Raw genomic sequence first — 21,232 nt, forward strand, 5'->3', positions numbered from 1 at the left:
CACGATATCAGTGATTTACCGCCTGTGTCCATGAAAGAGAGTAACCGTTGCTCTTCAGTGATCGATGGGGACATCACTGGCATCCACAAAGCAAGCTTGAATAATATTACTTTACCGCCAGCAACACCGTCTTCTCGCCAGATGGCGTCAATGTCATCACTTTTTCGGTTAAGTACAACTGTATGATTGGCTCCAAAAATAACCTTTCTGACATGTCTGCAAAATCCAAAGATGTGAGACAGTGGAATTGCGCATGAAAATCTCCTACGTTCATCTGATAACATTAATTTACGCGTAGCAAAACCTAAATTGTACTCTGGACTAGGCCTTAATATTGAAAAATCAGCACCTGGCCTGGCCGCAAATCCAGCCGGTTGTGGGTTTATAGCAGTGCCTTGTGCTGTTTGTACTTGAATAGCAGATCTGTGTTCAGGATGATCAGAATTATCCTTAGCGAACATCATAGTCGGACCAGCTGATCTAGTGTAATCATCTGAGTATCTCGCTAATCCCAGGATTGTTGTAGCAACGTCAACATTATCCTGAATTATTTCAATTTCTCTTCCGTCAATGCTGTATGAAGCACTTTTGAACAGCGCCATGATACCGTTGTTAACAAAACCAACTCGAACATTAGCTCCGTATGCTGTATTAGCGGCAACATCTGTTACAAGTTCACCCGTGACTTCAAGAAATGCTTCAGCGGGCAGGAAATATCTACTTGTATCCTGGACTCGTAATTCAATTCGTCCGCGTTGATTAGGTACTGTTGCCTCATAAGAATAATACTGATAATCGCGCACGGACTCATCTTTTAGTGTTGGTGCATCCATGTCGAACGCTGGATCAGATATAGGTTTAAACATTTTATATAAAATTATTGTCTTCTAAAACGAAATCCGCTTCCTGATATCAGGCTTGTATTTATTTGTTCGGGTGTTTGGGTTACAAGCTCTGCAAGTTTTTGATTGGCAGCCTGATTTATTACTTTACTGACGTCCGCGGGCATAAGTTCAGTACTGGCCAGTTTCACCGGTGGTGGTTTTTTTAATCTACGAGTTAACCGTAACAGTCTATCCTTGATTGACGCGAATGCCTTCCCGGCGAGATCACCAACAGATCCAAGGGCTTTATCCTTGACAACATCAATAGCTTTCATCGACAATTGTTTTGCAATCGGTAACACCTTAGGGGCTATTCTTGAAAACAAACCAGTAACTGTATCACCGAGACCATCTCCGTAGGTTGCTCTGTAGACTGGTAATCGCGAGTTTACTACGCGGACTGGTAACACACTAGCGTGTCTAGGTTGAGAATTGTGCACGATCATTTTATTTAATTATTGTTTCTCTAACTAAATTTGCTAGTCGCTGTAGTAACCATCCGCGAGTTCATCAATGAGCCCCCGGTAGATGCCGATATCCATAATGCCACGCTGAAATAGTCTCTGACAGATATCTGCGGCTTCATTTATAATTTCCGGAGAGTTGTTTCCGGCACGTCTTCCTCCGATGAGAACTTCCAACCGTGATACGTCATTGACGATATTGTTAGGACAAGCAATAAAACCGGATCCTAAACCCTTTCCTGTCGTCGTTGGTGGCACAATTCTTGGGGATAAAATGTCTTGCGGCAAACTTTCAAGAGACGTTGTTAGGTCAATTATCGGCGACCTAGTTTGTTTGGATTTTTGGCCGCGTGGACTTCCTTCAGATGCAGCCTCGTATTCACCTAACGGAGTTAGGTCAGGATCTATTGCTCTTTGCCGTGAAGGATATTGTTGTCGTTGTGTGTGTTGCAACGGTGATTTTTCTTCTTGAGGTGGCGGTGGTGGATCATAAAGTTTACGTATAGCATTTACAAGTCTATCATACTTTGTATCATCTCTGCGGATTTGTTTTTTATTTTCGCGTATACGATACGAATAATTGATAAAATTATTATCTGTCATAGAACCGTGTTTTGGTTTTAAAGACACATCTCTTTGAATCAATCCTAACACTATTGTCTCAGGTACTTTCTCTTCTGGTACACTTTTAAGAAGTTTAATATAATCCGGCGTAAATCTTTCGGCGGGGTTAGTAATTCTCTCTGTTGCTCGCTTACCAACAGGTACTGACACAACAACTTCCTCATCAGGTGGAGGCGGGGGTTTAAGTCCAGCTGAAATATCCTGTAAAATTTTCCTTTGCTCTATTAAAGCCTCTTTGGTAACAGCTGCGGATTTTTCAGTAGCTTTGGTCACGGGTTTAAATAATTCCTCCGCGGATTCTGCAAAGCCTTCCCGTGCTTGCTGTCTTAGTTGTAATTTTTGTCTGACACTATCACGGACAGGAAGAAATTTCTGAATTGCTTTGAGACGTTCTCGAGCTAATCTAGTCGTATGTGCTTCTCCAATATTTGCCATTATTTATTTGTCAATGATTTAATTCCGCTAACATAAAAATGTTTTCTCACAGCAGCGGGGGGGGGGGGGGGGGCTGGACCGATCATGGATTTTTCAATGACGACCCCGCCACGGAAACTGTTTCAGATTTATTGAAGTAAACCAAGTTGCCAGCGGAAATGCATTGCATCCCCGTTGGAAATTCGAAAAATTTCTCGAGGAAAGACTCTCCGAATTTTCGGGGATATTTTTTTTGTTCTATGGTCTGAATAGAAGGGTTTATTTCGTCGAAATAAGCCCTCTATCGAGGAATAGTTTCCTGGAAGGGGTTACTTGTAAAACTGTTTTGGTCTGTTCCCCCCCTCTGCTGCTCAAATGAATATTTAATTCATATTTTAAGTTATAAAGTTACAAAGAATATAGCAAAAGATGAACCCAAGCATACAGAACCGATGGCCAGTACATTTTCATGCTTCACATCAACACCTGGCCAAGTGCTTTTGCAACATACTGAGAGAATGAAGACACCTTCAGTATCTGAAGTATTTGCTATTGAATCAGGAAGGTAAAAATGACAAATTTCTTGCAGATTTTTTTTGTGTGTGGGTGGGGGTTGTCTTACAATTGTCATTCTGCTGAAAACAATGATGTAACAGATGCAATGCTGATAAAGGACATTATTATAACTGCCAGCAGGTTGAGTTCCCACTTCATGCTTTCCTTAGTTTGAGTTTGAAAAAAACCCTTGAATTTCGCTTTCTCAGAAGTGGGGTTGGGTATTTCAACTGTGCCACTTGATGCATAGAAAAAGGCATAATTTGAACTGTCATTGTTTTGGTTATGCAAAAAAGTTCCAGTATACTGTGCTGGCTAACCCAATAATCACAGCTGTTTTTTTTTCCCACTCAATAGAGGACTAGTGATTGTTTATTGAAATTGTGTCTACATGCCTCATATGCTTTCTTTATTCCGTTTCCCATTTATACATGTATCTATGTCCCACATTCAGTTCTTGCTAACACCCTCTTCCCATCTATCCACTTAGCTCATGATGAATGCACATAAGACATATTTAATTTAAAAACAAAATACTGAGATAACAGTTGAAGTTTGTTTTTGGAAACCACTGGCAGTTCATTAGAACTTTATTCATTAGGACTGGTGATATAACTTATTTGGGATTTAATCAACAATACTGTAAGTTCTTTTCAAATTTTATTTTTTATTCTTGGGAATTAAATGACTTGTTGGTTTTCACTCTTTACTGTTATAAAACTTTTGGAATTGAAAAGCTGTTTCTGTTTTGATGATTGCTCTTCATGCATTTTTAACTTTATTTTATCTACCTACTTTTCAAGGTTGCCAAACAAATGGATAATATGGCTTTATTACAATGGTCCCAAGACATGAACCAGTTTTGGTTTTCATGCAAGACTGCTAGCAGCTATGGACAATTTTTTGTGTTTTCAGTCCTTTTATTTGAAACATATATGTAAACATTTGCTATTGTATACTTTTGTATGAAATCAAAATTACAGTGCATAATCCTTATCTTCTGATTTCTTTTAATGTATTTTTTGTCCATATATATTCATCATCAAATCTTCTAGGTATGTAGTTTATTAAAAGTAATTTATTTGAAATGTCAGAGTAATGTGGAATATTGAAGGAACAACGATCTGAGGAAAATTTGAATCCTGCTACGCTAACTATTAGCCAGTTCTACAATGTAGCTTTTGCTTTATGATATAAATCAAGTTGTCTTATCAATATGGGGTCACCATGACAAAAGAGACCAGCTTTAGGTGCTAAAGGTATTGATTGTGGCGTTCTTTCAGAGTATCTTGAGGAGTGTCCTAAATCACATCACCAATACACATGAGTAGATCCTCTCACATGGCCAAGGCATTAATAAATGTCTTCATGAACCTTACCTGGAGAATGAAGAGCTGACAAAGCCTTGGCTTGATGAAGATGATGCCAAGAAGAAAGCCAAAGTGCTGAAAACCTTGGCACAGGTGCTCTTGGACCAAAGGTTCCTAAACAGTGGAGTATTACTTAAATTTCAGGTATGCCATTTCAGGATTGCAACAATTGCATGGTATTTAAAAGAAAAATGTGAAGACCACTTTAAATATTTTTATTCTCAACTAAATAATAAATTACTGTATATATTTACCATTTGAAGATCTGAATAAGTTAGAATTCATAAGATGTGTGCACATGATACATGTATAGTGACTCTCCTTCTCAAGTCTTTGGTAATTTCAGGTATAATACATGTACATCAGGTATAAACAATTCCATGACACTCAATCAATAAACACTCCAGTAAAGATTTTATGTATGCAATAATTACCAACAGTAATGATTATTTAATAATTGTATTAATCTGTTAGCAGATTACAAATAACACATGTTACAAGATACATGTTTTTGATAATTGCAGAAGCACTGCTGAGCTTGAAGTTTATCAACAGCAGATCATGATGTACAGTGCCAAGAGATTTTCATACATCCCTCCTGTGTGCAGGATTAGGAATGAGCTAGCTGCTTTGGATCACAATGTCCATAGTGGCTGAGGTGTAATGAGAAACAAAGAAGGGGAGACAGTGTAAGTTTGTTTCACTACAGGACATTAGAAATAATTTTATATATTGATTGTGCATTATGATCCCTGCCTGGAGATCAGACGAATGGAGTATTATTCACATGTACAAGTCATGAAACCTTTGTATTAGATACAAGTATTTGCAATAGTCGGCACAGATTTATATTTGTGGTAAGGAATCTTAATATTTTCATGCATACAGATCTTGTAATTAGTATTGTTATCATTTCTAGTGGATATTTATTTTGATTTGAGCAATGCAAGTCTAATAATTAGATCCATTGATATGTACAGCACTTTCCCAGGGGACTGACACACTTTATTGAGGATATATGGGGTTTATGGAATATCCTCAGGACATTTGGGGTAAATGCTGTCATCATGATGATTACTAGCTAATACCTGTTCATGAAAACATGTTGCTTTCTGAAGGAATGGGCAAAAATGCACCCTGTCTCACATAGTATTTTGTGGATAGAACAAAAAAAAACCCCTCAGCAACTCCTTCTTGGGAACTGATCATGAGGCTCTAATATTGGGTAAAAAGTTAATATGGGTTAGCATGGGGATGCTTGTCACACATGTTAAGAAAATAAAATTTTCTTTAAAACAGGCATCAATGTTACAACAAAAAAAGCGGCAGATGGTCCATCTACCCTTGCAAGGAAAAGAAAACATCCCCACATCAGGGAGCTTATAAAGAAAGCCCTCATCTGTCAACTTGAGGGAAAGCAGGGTATGCAGAGGAGAAGAGAACTAAAGGAAGATGATCCCAGGAGAATTTGTAGAAACCTGGCACCTCAAGAACCACCATCAACTCTAGTTTTGGTGTGGTGAAGGAGATCTCTCGATTTTAGTTATGTAAAATATGAAACAGTTTCTGATATATGGAGGGGTCAGCTAAGGCAGGTTACACTTTATATAATATCCTGAAATATCAGTAGTTGAAAATAAAATAATGTATAATATTGTATCTGCAGTTGCTGAAAACTTTTTATATTGATTATTTATGATATTCGTGCCCACATTGTTTATAGGCAGAAATAGACTGGTGTTAAAAAAAATCTGAAAGCATTATTGTTTGATGCAATATTATGTGCATTTATAAGAAAACAATGAATAAAATCAATTGTATTCATTTATATACAAACTCATACATGCAAGAAAGTGTTTAAGTTCATGCAAGCCTAGAGGGGATGAAGCCAGTGTATTGTCCATCTGGATATTTGTCATGTATCTGCCAGAAACAGCAAGAGGGAATTACATGTCTCTGTCCAGACCCCAGCCTTCCATGTTGCCATAGTATGAACTGCCTATATGTAGCATGATTGTTGGCACTCATCAAGTCAACTTTATCGTTGAGGACAAGAATATTTCTTCTGTACATCCTGAACAAGGCAAGTACAGCCTCATCAAGGATTAGATCTTGAAAAATCTGAAAAATTATTCCAATTGTAATATGCTATTTCTAAAATGAAAAAAAATATATTTTAAGAAACAATAGGAACATGCGCTTATTCAAATGTTATTCATCTTCGATCAGCAAATTCCACTGTGAAATACATGTGGATCAAAACTGCACATGGTTTTTATTTTGACATGAACACTGAGAGTTCCATCGCAACTAGAACTGATAGTTTATGTTAAGATGGACAGCTCAAAGCTTTTGGGGAGCATTTCTAGAAGTCAGAGACTCCTGCATTGGGATCTAATAGGAATGGCTGATTGCAGCTTAGATTTGTTTAGTATAGTGAGGTACCCACATTGAAATCAGGTAATGAAAAGAATCTACTTGATGAGTATCAATTGTAAATTAAAACAAAGTCCTTATCATTTGCATATGTATGTATGTCTGTTTTTGGACGGCTTACAATTTTAAAATTCTTTCACAGTGGCTGCAAAGAAATAACATTTACAACAATCATGTATGTACATCAATTATCAATCTTTGAGAGTCCACCTTGGAAATGGAATTCATTGTAAATGTTGTATTGTAAGAGTAACTATCAAAGTTTTAATTCTGTTTGTAAATTGATGCAGTATTTTGATTTTATTGGTACAAAGTGCAAGTTGTACATTCATAGGCATGTGCTACACATATCCTGTATACAGAAAGAGGTTTTCTGTAATGTAGCCAATATACCTGTCAAGTTATTCATACCTTTTGTGATATACATTTTGTACATAAAAAGTTTAAGCTTTGGCAATAACATGCTCAAGGAATATATAAAAGTTATTGAAAGAATAAAAGAAATTTCAAAATTGCCATTGAATCGAGTAAATTTGTTATACAGAAATCATTTGCAGTAATCACCAGTTCAAAGATGGAAACACTGAATGCCAAGCAGACTGGGCAATTAAAATTCTTACTCAAAAATGTTAGATCAGATATGAAGAAAAAAAAAGTTCCTTGCAAGCCTTCATGTCAGTCTTAATTCTGGATAAATAAAACAATTCAGGATTATTAAGTCTTATGTTTATCATGATATTGCATATATAGTTTGTGGCTTTAGAAATACACATTGAGGCATGCATCATATTTAAAACAGAAGAATAAAAGTGTAGTATTTATTTCACAAGACTTAAATGGCTATATGAATTCTGTACATGTCTAATTTTAAAAAAAAACTGCAATCTAGTCAGGTCTAATTGCTGAACTCCAAAGTAAGATTGCATAGACTTTTTATTACCATTTTGTATTTAAAAAAATAAAACTAATAAATGTATTACTTAAGTTGGTTTATTAATTAAATTGAAAAAAGAGCAAGTTGACCTTAATAGTATTGAATGTTTGTATGCCACTAGCGTAGATCACTAATACCTATATATGAAATGATTTTAGCTAATCTACCTTTAGGCCCGCATACAAAGGAATTTATCTATTTTAAGTGTATCTCTGAAGCCGCTGTATATATTGCTTTGGAAGAAGGAAATAGAGTTGGCATTTCTAATGTCAACTGGAATACTATTCCAGAGCAAAGTTCCAGAGTACTGGAAACATGTTTTGAATAATTCCTTATTTGGTTTGGGAATTTTATACTGTTTGGTAGACATGGATCACAGTTGTGGAGTGTTATCAGGTAGCCTATACTTGAATAGTGATTGTAAATATTCAGGAGCACTATTATTGGATACCATGTACATTAATCTGGCTTTTCTCAACCGGATTCAGTCTTTAATAGGTAATAATTTTAACTTACCAGCTAAAATTTTCCTTGCTTACTTTCTGGACTGATATAGCCTGAATGCACTTGTTTTAAGATGTGCCAGCTTTGCTATGATTTTATCATCTGAATTACTCCACAATGTGTTGCAGTAGTCTAAATAGGGTTTTATGTAACTGTTATAAAATAGGTTTCTGTACCTTATCCTACTGAAAAGCCATAAACTTGAATTAACTTTTTTACTGACATGTTCAGTCCATGATAGGTTATTATCTACCAAAACACCAAGTAGTCTATCATGACAAACCATTTGCAAATTTGTATCCTTCCATGTCAGACATAGTTCATCACTATCAAGATTTGTTCTTTTTTTGCCATGTTGAGATAAGTAATATTTTAGTTCTTCCAGTATTTACCACTATGCCATTGCATGTGCACCAGTTGTCCAGTTTGTTTAGGGCATCCTGTAATTAAATTTTGTTTGTGCTTTGTGTTTTGGATGTCTGACAATGTTGTGTCATCTGCATAGAGATCTGTAGATGAAATTGAGTCCCTTAGTAAAAAGTGGTAGGCCATTAATAAATAGTATCAATAGTAATGGACCTAAAATTGAACCTTGTGGTACTCCATATCTAATTGTTCCAGGTTCCGACAGAACATTATTTATATAAACATGTTGTGTTCTCTCACTTAAGTTTGAAGTAAACCATCTAATTGTGCTTTCATCACATTGGTTGATTTTCAGTTTCTTAAAAGAATTTCATGTACACCAACCCATAAACTTTCCTGAAATCTACAAAGAGAGATCCTATTATTCAACTTTGATCAAGTGGTTGAAGCCATTTATCAGTTAGAGAGATCAAGTCAGTCTCACATGAATGTTTCTATCTAAAGCCTGATTGAATAGGGTGTAACAGCAACTGTTTCATTAAATATGACATGAACGAGTCATGGACATGTTTTTCAATCAGTTTTGACAAGTTCTGGTTGTATTGAAATTGGCTGGTAGTTATCAGCATCATTCTTAGAACCAGATTTTTGCATAGGCATTACTTTTGCAGTTTTCCATATTTTGGGGACAGATGAGGTTGCAATATTTAAATTGATTATGAATGTTATGCTATCTGAAATAGCTGAAGCAGAAGTTTTAATGAGTGGTGGACCAATCTGATCAAGTCCTGTAGCTTTCTTGATATTAAGTTTACTGAGACATTTTTTAGCAGTTTTTTTATACCTGTGGGATAGAGAAACATACCTCCTTAGGGATTTTTCAGTTCATTATAGTTGTTTTCTATCACTGGTTCTTTTAACTTAGTGGTAACGTTAGTGAAAAAAAATTACTCAAAATATTTGCAATGTCAGTGTCATCAGTGACTTTTGTGTCATTTACCAGAAGTGAGTGAATTTTATTTGTCTGATCTTTGTGTGTTACCCCAATGAGTTCACTGAAGACTTTCCAAATGGAGTTTGTGTTGCTGTTTGTGTTTTCAAGCATTGATTGATAAAAAGTTTTTTTTTTTAGCCTTTTCAATCATACTTGTTATGTTATTTCCCCATACTTGACATTGTGCATGGTTTCCCATAGCCTTCAATTGGTCTCGTGTCTTCATCGTATCTAGAATTTCAGTAGTAAATCAGTTAGGTTGGATTTCATACTTTACTCAATGTACTTTAGTGGTGCATGCTTAGAGACTACATTCATAAATCAGTCCACACTTTTAGAGCTTCACATATGTCATCAAAATTTTGGATAATATTCCATGGAACTTTATATAGGTCATCTTGAAATTGTTATTTACTTCAATTTTTGAAAGATCTGTAAGTGATAGTTTTGTGTGTATGTTTCCTATTTCTGTTGCATTTAAGCTTTGTTGTCAAAAAAGTAGGATAGTGGTCACTAAGACCAACATTTGGTACATTAACATAAGCCACATTGATTGGTAGGTTGGTATAAATGTGATCAGTAAGAGTGCTTGATATTTCTGTTACACTTGTGGGCTCATTTACCAGCTGGACTAGGCCTAATGATTCAAAAAATTCCATCCAGTTACTCCTTATTTGAGTATTGAGTAGGTCCTTATTTACACTGCTGAGTATATATGTTTCTTTCTCCTGTGCATGAACATTTTCTATTTGTTTCAAAGAGTTATCATTCCAAATTGCTTTGGAGGAAGGTGACCTATAAGGTGACCTATAAATGAAACCAACTAGGAATGATTCTGCATTATTTTGAGAAATTTCCACCCAAATACTCTCAATTTCATGTGACCCCAAGTCAGGTCGCCTTTCTGCATTTACATCTTGTAATGTATACAAGACTCCCCCCCTGCTGTCTCTCTGTCCCTGCATAATGGTTTACTGTAGCCTTGACAGTGAAATAGATTAATAGATTATCATTGTGGCCAGCATTTAATTTGGTTTCAGTGAGTCCTAAAATATGCATATTATTTTCTTTGGAAGACAACATTAACTTAATCTGTTCTATTTTTTCCACTATACCTTGTACATTTAAGTGACCCATGTTAAAACCTTTTGTATTTAGTTTCATATCAATTATATGTATTTTATCATGCAATGGGGTACTCACTGAGATTGTCTCCATAATACTTTTACCATTTTGGTATTATATGAGGTGGCCTCTGTATTTTCTACGGTATCTGTGCATAGTCTTCCTTTATCAAATCATATTGGGGTGGGGTGTTGAGTGGCAACAAAAAGTAAAGCAGTTTAAACATACATTGTTTGGTAAAATAACTAATCCTTTAATACAAGTATGCATTTTCTAAGTTGTGCAAAACACTACTGACATAGATATTAGAGTCTTTGCCAAGCTCCTTAGTACCAAACATTTTTCAATATCTATCAATACTTGTTTTGCAAGATATAAATAAACAATTACTGTACCCTCATTCTTGTCTGCCTTGTCTGAACTATTTGTAGAGCTTGGTTAGCTCAGTTTTTAGGCTGCACAGCATGTCTTCCTCCTCTCCCCCGTCTGGTTTTTCAACTTCTTGCTCCATGCCTCATCCTCCCTCTTCCTCTTATAGGTCGCTCTAGAAATGAGCTTGAAAGTGAGCTGATTTAAGTCTATCTAATGAATTTTAATAGGTAAATGTATTTCATAATTTGACAACTAATATATTCATGATTACTTATCAAACTTATAGGAATATAGTGCTAACTTTGGATCAGAAATTTTGAGAGGTTGTGATTTGATTTTTTTGGGCTGGATCAGGTCGAGTGTTGGGTAGGGTGGGGATCCAAAATTTAAAAAGGGCCCCTACTTTCCTCGAATGGGTACCAAAGCAAAGTCTATGTGTCTATTTACTCAGTGTGCACAATACCAAATAAACATGTGCAAGAATAAAGCTGTGGTCAAACTTCAGCTGACAAGTGACTGTACTTTTGTGTGTGTACTTTTTTATGATCTGGCCCCGAGTTTTGAACCTGGATTCTATATTCTAGTCGCAGATTTAAAAAAAAAAAAAAGCTTGTTTAAAACCTTGTGTATATAAAGTATTAACGTGGAGAAGCACACAAATTCTTTTCCGCTTTGTTTGAAACGTCAGAAGATGGGTGTTAGGGGTCCACTGGTGACAATCTGGTTAGAATTTATAAATTGATTAATGAAATTACTCAATTTTGAGCATTTTTAAATATCCCAGCTGCTTTTCATTTATAAAATTGAGTGGTGGGGACGTGAGGGAGTACGAATTCTAGAGGGCAAGAAACAGAGCGAGTACCTGTGGGTTTTTGCAATACTGTACAGAGCACGTCGATTTAAATTATTCTCGTACCACAAAAACTTTGAAATATAACTGTAAAAGTAGTTCTACAGACATTTTATTGTTTCCTCTCAAAATTAAAATTAGAAAGGAAAAGGATAAGAAGAAAAGAACGAGATCAGAAGATCGTACTCACCGTTGTTGACATTTTGGGCGGTCTCGTAGCGTGGTTGTGTTTTACGTCATCATCTTCAGTGTTTACAATGTGGCCTATAATTATGCAAATTTCGGTCACCGGAATTATGTGTGTTATTCATTCGGGATCTGCCGATCACTGCCGAGCGGGATTTCAACATGGAGACGATAGATTCGTTACTCTACGTACGAAGATTTCAGAGAGCTCGTATTTCATAACGAGAACCCCTACATACTTGATATTACCCCAGAAATGCCTTTTAAATAGTATTTAATCAGTTGATATACATAAATGTCCCAACATTTTTGCAAGAAAATTCACCCTCAGCTGCACTATTGTGCCTTTAAGATACGGCTCAAAAATACTTTCAACATAATTAGAAAATAAAAACATATCATAATGAAAATTATAATATTCGTCGCATTCTAAAAGAAACGATATCATATACATAGAATTATATCAGTAATTCATCTGGATCGATAGTTTAAACTAACGCATACTTATTACAGTATATATACAACCACTGGCGACATACATTTTATGTTCCGTGCTACTTTAAAAGCCGTTGTGAGTGAACCAGTCTACATGCACTTCGCGGATGGATATCAGCGGGAAGTTATCAAAATGGCGTCTACTCATAGTAGTGATTCTTGGTATGCATCACTCCTTGGACTTGCTGAGAGCTTTAGGATTTCGAACCCACCAAACATTAGGCTGTGTATTCATTGCTTGCAATCCATTTTTAGTTTCAAGCCGCCGCCTAAGATTGAAGCGAGGACGCACCTGCAATTAGGAAATATTTTGATGACCCATACGAAAAACTTGGATCTTGCAAAGACCCATTTGGAAAAAGCGGTGAGTTTGACCATGTTTAATAATGTTTCACATAATCAAAAATTAATCTCAATTTTACACTTTAAGTTTACCTCTGTTAATAACAATTCTTTTTTTTTTTCCAGTGGGAGCTTTCAGCAAACGTATCCTTTAGGTTGCCACTCTGTCCTGAATTTTGCGAAGACGGAGTCTGGACATCATCTGAAAGTGTAAAAGAGTTCCTATAAAATTTCGGTGCTTTGGTAAAAGTAAAAGTGTGTATTGTATAAGACTGCGTTAAATTTAAAACAATATTACAAGCCGCATAGGTGAGAAACAGTAAGTCATTGCTTGGTTTGTATAAACGACTTAAAGTCTTCATTGTTTTTAAGTGGTATAGGGGAGACAACTCCTTTATACTTGTCATGCTTGTCATGGTTGACTTAGAATTGTAAGACATGTTGTGCTTTCGGGAAGGAAAAACCGTTATTGATATTTTAAAAAATGTGTCAAAGATAATTATAATACATACAGTACTGTTGCCAAATTTGTTTGAAATGGAATATCATCTGATAATTTTGATTGCCTTTGGCATCACTAGAATTGGACTCGATTGCGACTCCGAGCATTTTAATACAGGGTTCTCCATAGGATTTTGAATAACATTATGCATATGTTCTTGTGTCACCAGTATAAATGCAGTATAAAAATTATCAGATTGCTAATGTTCATTCACTATGCAGTGCTCAAAGAATAATTTTTTTAGGCATAGGCCCCACGCTGGTGATTTAAATAAACTCACAAGCCCTGACTGAAATTCCACAAGCTCGGACATTTCATACCTGTCAACTCTCAAGCCGCAAGAAATACCTCCCAATTTTGGGGGTATTTCCACACCTATCTCCTGATTTTTCACAGATCTCTCGATTATGACATTATGTCTGTCAATTTTCTTTTCTCAGAAGAAGGAAAAACATACATAAATAGATATAGTGTATGCAATCCACAATGCTATATTCTATTTTATATCTTGTGAATCGTGTTGTGAGGAAATAATATCACACTGCAGAGTTTTTGTTGTCAGTAAATAGAATGTTAAGATTAAACATTTTACAAATAAATTTCAAATTGTTTTGAACCCCTACAACTTTACTATAGTAAAAAATAAAAATATTTCACAAAAATAAAATCGTCACCAGTTAATTTCAGTTCCATGAATGATCACTGTGAATGTTGCATAATTTTTTCTGCAAATAATATGGCATCTCCAAGGGTATGTGGGCAACATTTGCCTCCCCCAATTTCACCTTTAAACATGTTTTGGTCTACATCCATAAAATTTCATGGCTGACTACTGTGTCCCCACCCCACCCCCCACCCCAAAAAAAACAGTTTCTGCTGGAGCATCTGGCACATCCTTTGAGAATTTTTACCCTTATTGGACCTGGAAGATCTTTATTTATTGAAACCGGCGCTAAAAAAAGACAGCATAGTAACCTTCCCATATTAGGTCCAAATCTCGCTGTTTTATTTGTTATTCTTCCTACAGCGGTTTTGAAAAGTTGTCAGGTATGTCATACTCAAGTTTTCATGTGCCCAAAATGTCCCCTCCCCCTTTTCAGTATTGTCACACAATGTTGCAATTGGAAGATTTCGAATATAAATTTAATAAAAATGAATTTCACTTGAACAGTATTCCGATAACTGAAATGATCATGCTTTGCATTCCATATACGCATTAAAATCTGACTTCAGGGAAACATTGCCACTGTTTAGAAACTTTTCAAAAATATAATACACATGGCTTAAACGTTCTAATTCAAGGCAATAATATTAATAACTTTTGTTCTTGTACACACATCTAGCATCTCTTTGATTTACCTATAAATGGGTTGTTCCACTTCTTGATCCTACCTATGCATATTAGCACAATGGGTTCACCCACTGCAACCTATTAGCTATTGTCAGCCAATTAATGTGAAACTTTGATGTTATACCTGACCTCAATTCCTTTAATTGTCACTATTTCAACTGCCTGAATGATAGTTTTATATCAGTTCCAGTCATTTCAGATTACTGTTTATACATACTACATGTAAGGGGCATAGACTGAATTTTTTTCTTTAATTACCAAAAATTGTATTTTTAGCAACGCTTCCATTTGATTAAAATCAGATTTTAATTTCATGTAGGAAAGTAGTAATCTGATTTAGGTTGCACCGTGTTATGGCATGTATGTAAACATCTTGAAAGTACATTAACTCTTTTCATTCGCTATCAAAGTTTCCTCGGGAAACTATTTTTTTCTTTTCAAGAATCCTGATGGGCACCTCGCTTTGAATACAGGATGGGTCCGAACTAAAATTAGAGGGGCCCCAGGCATCAGGCTGTCAGATTATTTGAGCACTGTTATGAAGTATTGAATATAAGAAAAGAATAAAAGTTTGTTGAGAATAATGATGTGTTGTTTGAAATGTTACAACCTTAACATTTCTCACTGGTTTTACTTTGATATTCTGTAATTTTTTTATGCAGATAGAAGAACCAGGAATAGATGTAATGCAGTTTCTTTTATACATGAATTGATTTAATTCCAATTCAGATCAATTATTTTGCCAAGACACTGGAAGTAGAAATAACTGACCATATTCCATTCGCCTTTTCTCATTTGATCATTAAGCATTACAGTATACTAGACTTATTTTTTTCCTAAATTTCTGAACTTTGGGTTTAGGATCAAAATCAAAAAGTTCTCAGCCTTAGTTCATGACCCACATCAGTTTTGTTTCAGGTTCTAAACACCTGCCCTTCATTTTGATACTGTTGTGACAATCTTCACACACACGCCATTATGGATGAAGCCAGTGCAACTGAAGTTAAAACAGCTTGTCAGCAGCTTTGCCCTTGGCACCAAAGAAATTATGTATGTTTGCCATCATAAAAATTAATGTGATGATCTCTCGAAAATGAAAGAACATGACTTGATTTTGTGATTAGATATAACAATTAATGTGGAAGTGCGTCTTCCTATGCCAACAAAATGAGTCTCAAAATCTTGGCCTTAATTTTTAGAATACAGATAAATTCAAGTGTTGCAAGCGTTGCAGAAGAATTAAAAATAGAGGATTAAAAATGTGGTGCCTATGAAACTGAGATGTCTGAGCACATGTCATTAAATTTTAAGAAATCAATACTAGTTTTAAAAAATGTTTTTAAGGTATAATTCATTTTAGTTTTATATTTTAAGTTATATTTAGTGTAATCGTCATTAATGTGATATGCCCTTTTGCATTCAGACCTGAAAAGTGTTACTCAACTGTCATGTCAGTGCCCACAAATTCAAAATAATGAGGGGTCTGAATAAGCGTTAAAAGGCATGAAAATCCTAAAATGGTCATGTGTTATGTAAACTTATTTCATTTCAAAATTGAACACTGAGAATATTTAACTGGTGATATTTTTCTGTTTTAAGCTAGAATTATGCTTTTTGCCTGGTCTGAATATGATTTTCCTTGATATGGTTCCTTTTAATTTTGTCTGATCCAGTTTTAAATAATGGCCTGTCCAGTCACTAGGGGTGAGTCTAGGCATAGATACTTTTGCCATATCAGTACACAAATTGCTACAAAATACTACTTGTACAATACAGGCTTCTTTAATATCCAGCAATCATGAATAATTATTAGTCGTTTCTCTTTCTGAAAGCACGTGTTGATTGATAATTATAATTGCTGCAGTCGAATAAGTGTACAAGTGTTTATTATTGGGTATTTACAATGAATAAAGGTACACGGAAACGCTTGAGTAAATTTTAGCTGTATAAAATTTGTACAGACACTGTTCATAGACCCTGGAACGTAGTGAACTGTACATGTGCTTCATCATTCTTAACCTAATTTTGCTGTTAATTTTTCCCATTGAATTCAAACACATAATATCTGTGACAAAATTATTGAATAGTATAAATATGTATGCCATTTTTGCAAAGGAATTACATGTATTATGGATTAACTGCATGCCATGATGGTACACTATCAGATGGTAAGTAAACAGTGTTAATACTCTGTTCATGCTATATGTTAGATGTTGAATTCAGACAATGATCTGTGACAAAATTACATGCATTATGGATGAACTGTATGCAACGACTGTACGATAGTAAACGGTGTTGATACCCTATTCATCATATCCATTAGAACAGTAAACTACTGTAAAACCCAGCATTAATGCGACCCCGCTATTAACGCAGTCCAATTTTTTGGATCCCAATTATCGTGTTATAGCTGGGTTATACTGTACAGTAGTTTATTGCTCCAAGTGAAAAGTCAAATAGGAACTCAGTTGCCATTTTAAGAGTAGACTACATTCTCAACAGGCCAAAATCAATGGGTAATGGTACACTAAATGCTACTGACAGGTTATAGCATTTTCTTTTAAAATAGCTATTAATACTTTCTTTATAATAATTATAATAATAATATTATTATTAATAAGAACAATAACAGCAATTCATGATAAAATAAGGTGCCCTTTTAAGAATGATGTACATGTTAAAAGTGTCCTTGTTTTAGCTTGAAGTGTTCTCCTTTGGAGGATAATTATCATGGACTTCTTCCATTCTGGTGGAAACATAAGTATTATGCTGTAAAATCTGTGAGAAACTCGAGTTCATTTCTAATGTGCATACCTGACTGAAGTACTACCCTGAAACTATCTTTCTGTCACTGTTGGTCTTTTGACTATAGATGAATTCATTTTACCAGGTATTACTTAAACCCTTCAATTTTTTCCTCATCTTTATATCAGCCCATGTGTACTAATGTATTAGATGCATCTGTTAATAACTTTAATGATTGGCATAATGTGCAGAAAAAGACATTAAATAGAAACACGGTAGACTGTAAAACCTCCCACATTTGATTTTACCTTAGTTTTTAAATATTCATTGTGAAATTGTGTTGTCATGTTTGGTACAAGCTCATTTCTTTCAAGGGTATGTTCAAATTTCCAGTCAGCTTGTCCAGAACAAAGAGACTATAAAATTTGCCCAGTCCTGTATCTGACTGATGAGTGGATTGAAAGTGGGCCTGGCCTGATTGACTCAAGTTTAAAGATTGCAGTTGTTTCAAAGAAAGGAAAATGACTAAATCAGTGGGGTACAGGTTTAGTTGTTGATATCAAATGCTGCCTTCCACACATACTATGGTCCCTCCAACACATACTGTTGTCAGGCCCACACATAACATGCTGTCTCCCACACATCCACCTTCACAGAATAGTTGGCTTGAAAGGTACGAGCATAATGGGAGTTGATTAAAACTTAAAAACTTGTGTATCTCCCATATCTACAAGTTGTTATGGCAGTTCATTTCAACAAAAATATAAACCTGATGAATAATGCCTGGGCTTCCATTGCTTAAAGGAGTACATTCTGTTAATGAATAAAACAGCCTGGTATTATTTAACTGATGATGTAATGGCCTTGTGATTGCTTCATTCTTTCCTTAACACACACAAGATGACAAACATGGATGATGTCAAATTTGAGGCTGCAAGTCATTTGGCACAGATGTATGAGAAACAGGTAGGTTTTAAAATATTTCATAACTTTACTGTGGATTATGAGATTATATATTTAGCATACATATTTTAAGACCCATATAACTTGATTTAAAATAAAAATAAAAATCTGTTAAAAAATAAATGCATATAAGTGATTATGTTCATGCATATAAATTTGTAAATTCATCTGAACATCAGTTATGTTCATCTTCATCATGGTAAAGAAATATATATATATACTGGGTATATATATATATATATATATGTGTGTGTGTGTGTTTATTGTAGAACTTTGTCAAAATACTTTGATTACAAAATCATCTTTATTTCTTCATTTTGCATTTCACTACATTCAGGAAAGCAGCAAATTACATGTACAGAAAGGAAGAAACAAAATATTATTGTCACTTATTTGTGAGGTCTTTTTTATTTTTTGTCATATGTGTCAATTTTGTTTATGTTCTTACAAATTCAAGGATTTTATTGTTTTTTCCTACAGTACATGTACATTGGTTAAAATTTCAATAAATTTGACCATATATGTTCCATTATAAATCAGGGACACTACAGGCATCATAGACACTTGTCTACCATTTAATAATGTGCCAGCAGATCATGGACTGTGTCATTTGTTCTGCTCATTACTTGTAATGCTGCATTGAACTATGTCTACTGGTGTATTATGTGCCAGCAGATCGGAGTTTGATCCTACTTATTTGCAACTATATATGATATATTTTTTAAAAAAATTCTGCCAGTATAAAATGTTGACATTAGCAAAATAATTCATAATCCTTCAGTTATACGGTTCATTACAAGTGGTTCTTTGTAGCTTCTCCAAGAAAATTTTCAGCTCGTTTTACCCTGTTTTTTTTTATATTGAGGAAACAAAGATCAAGAAGTATAATACAACCAATGTTTCCATATACCCTTTTCTTGATGATAACATCGTGTCTGATGTTCAGGTAGCTAACACCATGAATATACTTATCACCATTAAAATGGCATGTCCATTGTTGTGGTAGCTAACACAGTGAACATGCTTAGCACCTTTTCTTGATTATAATGGCACGTCTGATGATGATGATATGTCCATTGTTCAGGTAGCTAACACAGCTGCATATGCTTAACACCATTGATGATAATGGCATGTCCATGTAACACATTTAACATGCCTAATACTATATTCAAGCATATTTAGAATTTAAAATGTGATGTCTTTATGTTTTCTGCTGTGTGGGAATTGATGTGTGTATACCCACTTATAACACTGATTTTGTAAGAAATAGTTTGAACCACACATAAAAAACCAAGTATATTTTGAATAAAATTTGTATTTTGTTTATATAGTTTTGGAATTTTTCGTTAAGATAAATTTTAAAAAATGGAAATGTTTTGAAAGAAAATCAGTTTGAAAACTTGACTATTTAAATCAAGTTGAAATTGAATAAAGCAAGATTTTGTACATGTGTGTAAAGCTTGAACTGGTTAGTAGCTGATTGGGATTGCAGTCACCTTGATCTAACACATAATCTGAAATTTCAAATTTAAATTTTCTCTTATGTAAAATTTAATCTGGTCTGAACAAATCTATCTGGTGGCCTAGTGGTTAGAGCATCCGCCTTGGATGCGGGAGGTCATGGGTTCGAACCCCAACCAAATACTTATAAAAATGGTACTAACGGCTGCCTCGCTAGGTGCTCAGCATTAAGAGATTAGTGTTAGGACTGGTTGGCCTGGTGTCAGGATAATGTGACTGGGTGGGACATCATGCTACATGTCTGCGGCATGCAGACCTTGTAGCGATGTGACTGCAAAATAGTTGGATGCGGGAGGTCATGGGTTCGAACCCCAACCAAATACTTATAAAAATGGTACTAACGGCTGCCTCGCTAGGTGCTCAGCATTAAGAGATTAGTGTTAGGACTGGTTGGCCTGGTGTCAGGATAATGTGACTGGGTGGGACATCATGCTACATGTCTGCGGCATGCAGACCTTGTAGTGATGTGACTGCAAAATAGTTAAAGCTATTTTAAAAATCCAAAACACAGGCACACACACACAAATCTATCATTTTCTGGTATATATATTTCATAAATAGAAGTAAAAGAAAATTGCAATGTTCTGAAAACTCCTATTTTTATTTTAAAAGGGTTCATTTGGAAATAGCATTATTCAGACATGATTTTTCTCCACTTTTCTCCTGACTTGAATCGGAAATTTCTTGATGTAGTCCATTTCTTGTATCATCTCCGATCCTGTTGTTTAAAAACGGTCTGTCAGGTTCGATTTCACAATGATTCATTCCATATATTGGTTAGCACATCCAATGAATCTTTGTGTAATGGAAACTGATGGCAATGGAAAGAAGCAGCATGCTTGTAAAACATGGCATCCCGAGTTGTTGAGAGAGAGCATGACACAAAACGTTTAAATAAAGGTTTTAAAAATGTATGGAAATGGGAATGGCTGGAGCAAAAAGTTGACTGAAATTTTGTTGGTCAGTTTATAAGAAAACTGAGGACTGGTATTTTGTGACCTCTGCAAGAAAGATCTGAATTACGGTAATTGCAGTTGGAAGAGTGTGGAACAGCACCTACAAAAGAAGCTGCATACAGAAAAATTGCAGCTCAGAAGGCATCTGGAAAAATTGCAGTTAATTACTATAAGAAAAAAGATTTCTTGCACGAGGGAACAGATGTAGCCCTCTGTCAGAATATGGCCGCCATGTATAGCCTATCTTGTGCTGAAAAATGGCGTTAAACCCTACAACAA

At 35.1% G+C, this 21,232-nt stretch overlaps 2 protein-coding genes and 1 long non-coding RNA gene across 3 annotated transcripts in view; 2 read left to right on the top strand and 1 right to left on the bottom strand.

Annotated features, from left to right (window-relative positions):
- The first annotated feature begins 2,791 nt into the window (after positions 1 to 2,791).
- LOC149802025 (uncharacterized) lies at positions 2,792 to 5,321 on the top strand. Its single transcript, XR_016420771.1, has 3 exons — positions 2,792 to 2,951; positions 3,745 to 3,846; positions 4,225 to 5,321. It is a non-coding gene; the product is annotated as an uncharacterized LOC149802025 (long non-coding RNA).
- Positions 5,322 to 6,117: 796 nt separating this feature from the next.
- On the bottom strand, positions 6,118 to 12,277 carry LOC149802026 (P2X purinoceptor 7-like). Its single transcript, XM_089956426.1, has 3 exons — positions 12,083 to 12,277; positions 11,066 to 11,214; positions 6,118 to 6,432 (listed from the first exon to the last, which is right to left on the bottom strand). Exons 2-3 carry the CDS (start codon positions 11,069 to 11,071, stop codon positions 6,175 to 6,177), a joined length of 264 nt encoding a protein of 87 aa, XP_089812552.1. The 5' UTR covers positions 11,072 to 11,214; positions 12,083 to 12,277; the 3' UTR covers positions 6,118 to 6,174.
- A 294-nt stretch (positions 12,278 to 12,571) lies between these two features.
- LOC149802027 (MAU2 chromatid cohesion factor homolog) overlaps positions 12,572 to 21,232 on the top strand; it is a 78,748-nt gene continuing 70,087 nt past the window's right edge. Inside the window, exons 1-3 of the mRNA XM_089956427.1 lie at positions 12,572 to 12,937; positions 13,042 to 13,059; positions 18,414 to 18,479. Coding sequence (XP_089812553.1) covers positions 12,623 to 12,937; positions 13,042 to 13,059; positions 18,414 to 18,479 — 399 coding nt within the window. The 5' untranslated portion in view covers positions 12,572 to 12,622. The remainder of the gene's footprint in view (positions 12,938 to 13,041; positions 13,060 to 18,413; positions 18,480 to 21,232) is intronic.

This window comes from Sinohyriopsis cumingii, chromosome 4, assembly GCF_028554795.1.
Source record: "Sinohyriopsis cumingii isolate HCF-2022 chromosome 4, ASM2855479v2, whole genome shotgun sequence".
NCBI lineage: Eukaryota > Metazoa > Mollusca > Bivalvia > Unionida > Unionidae > Sinohyriopsis > Sinohyriopsis cumingii.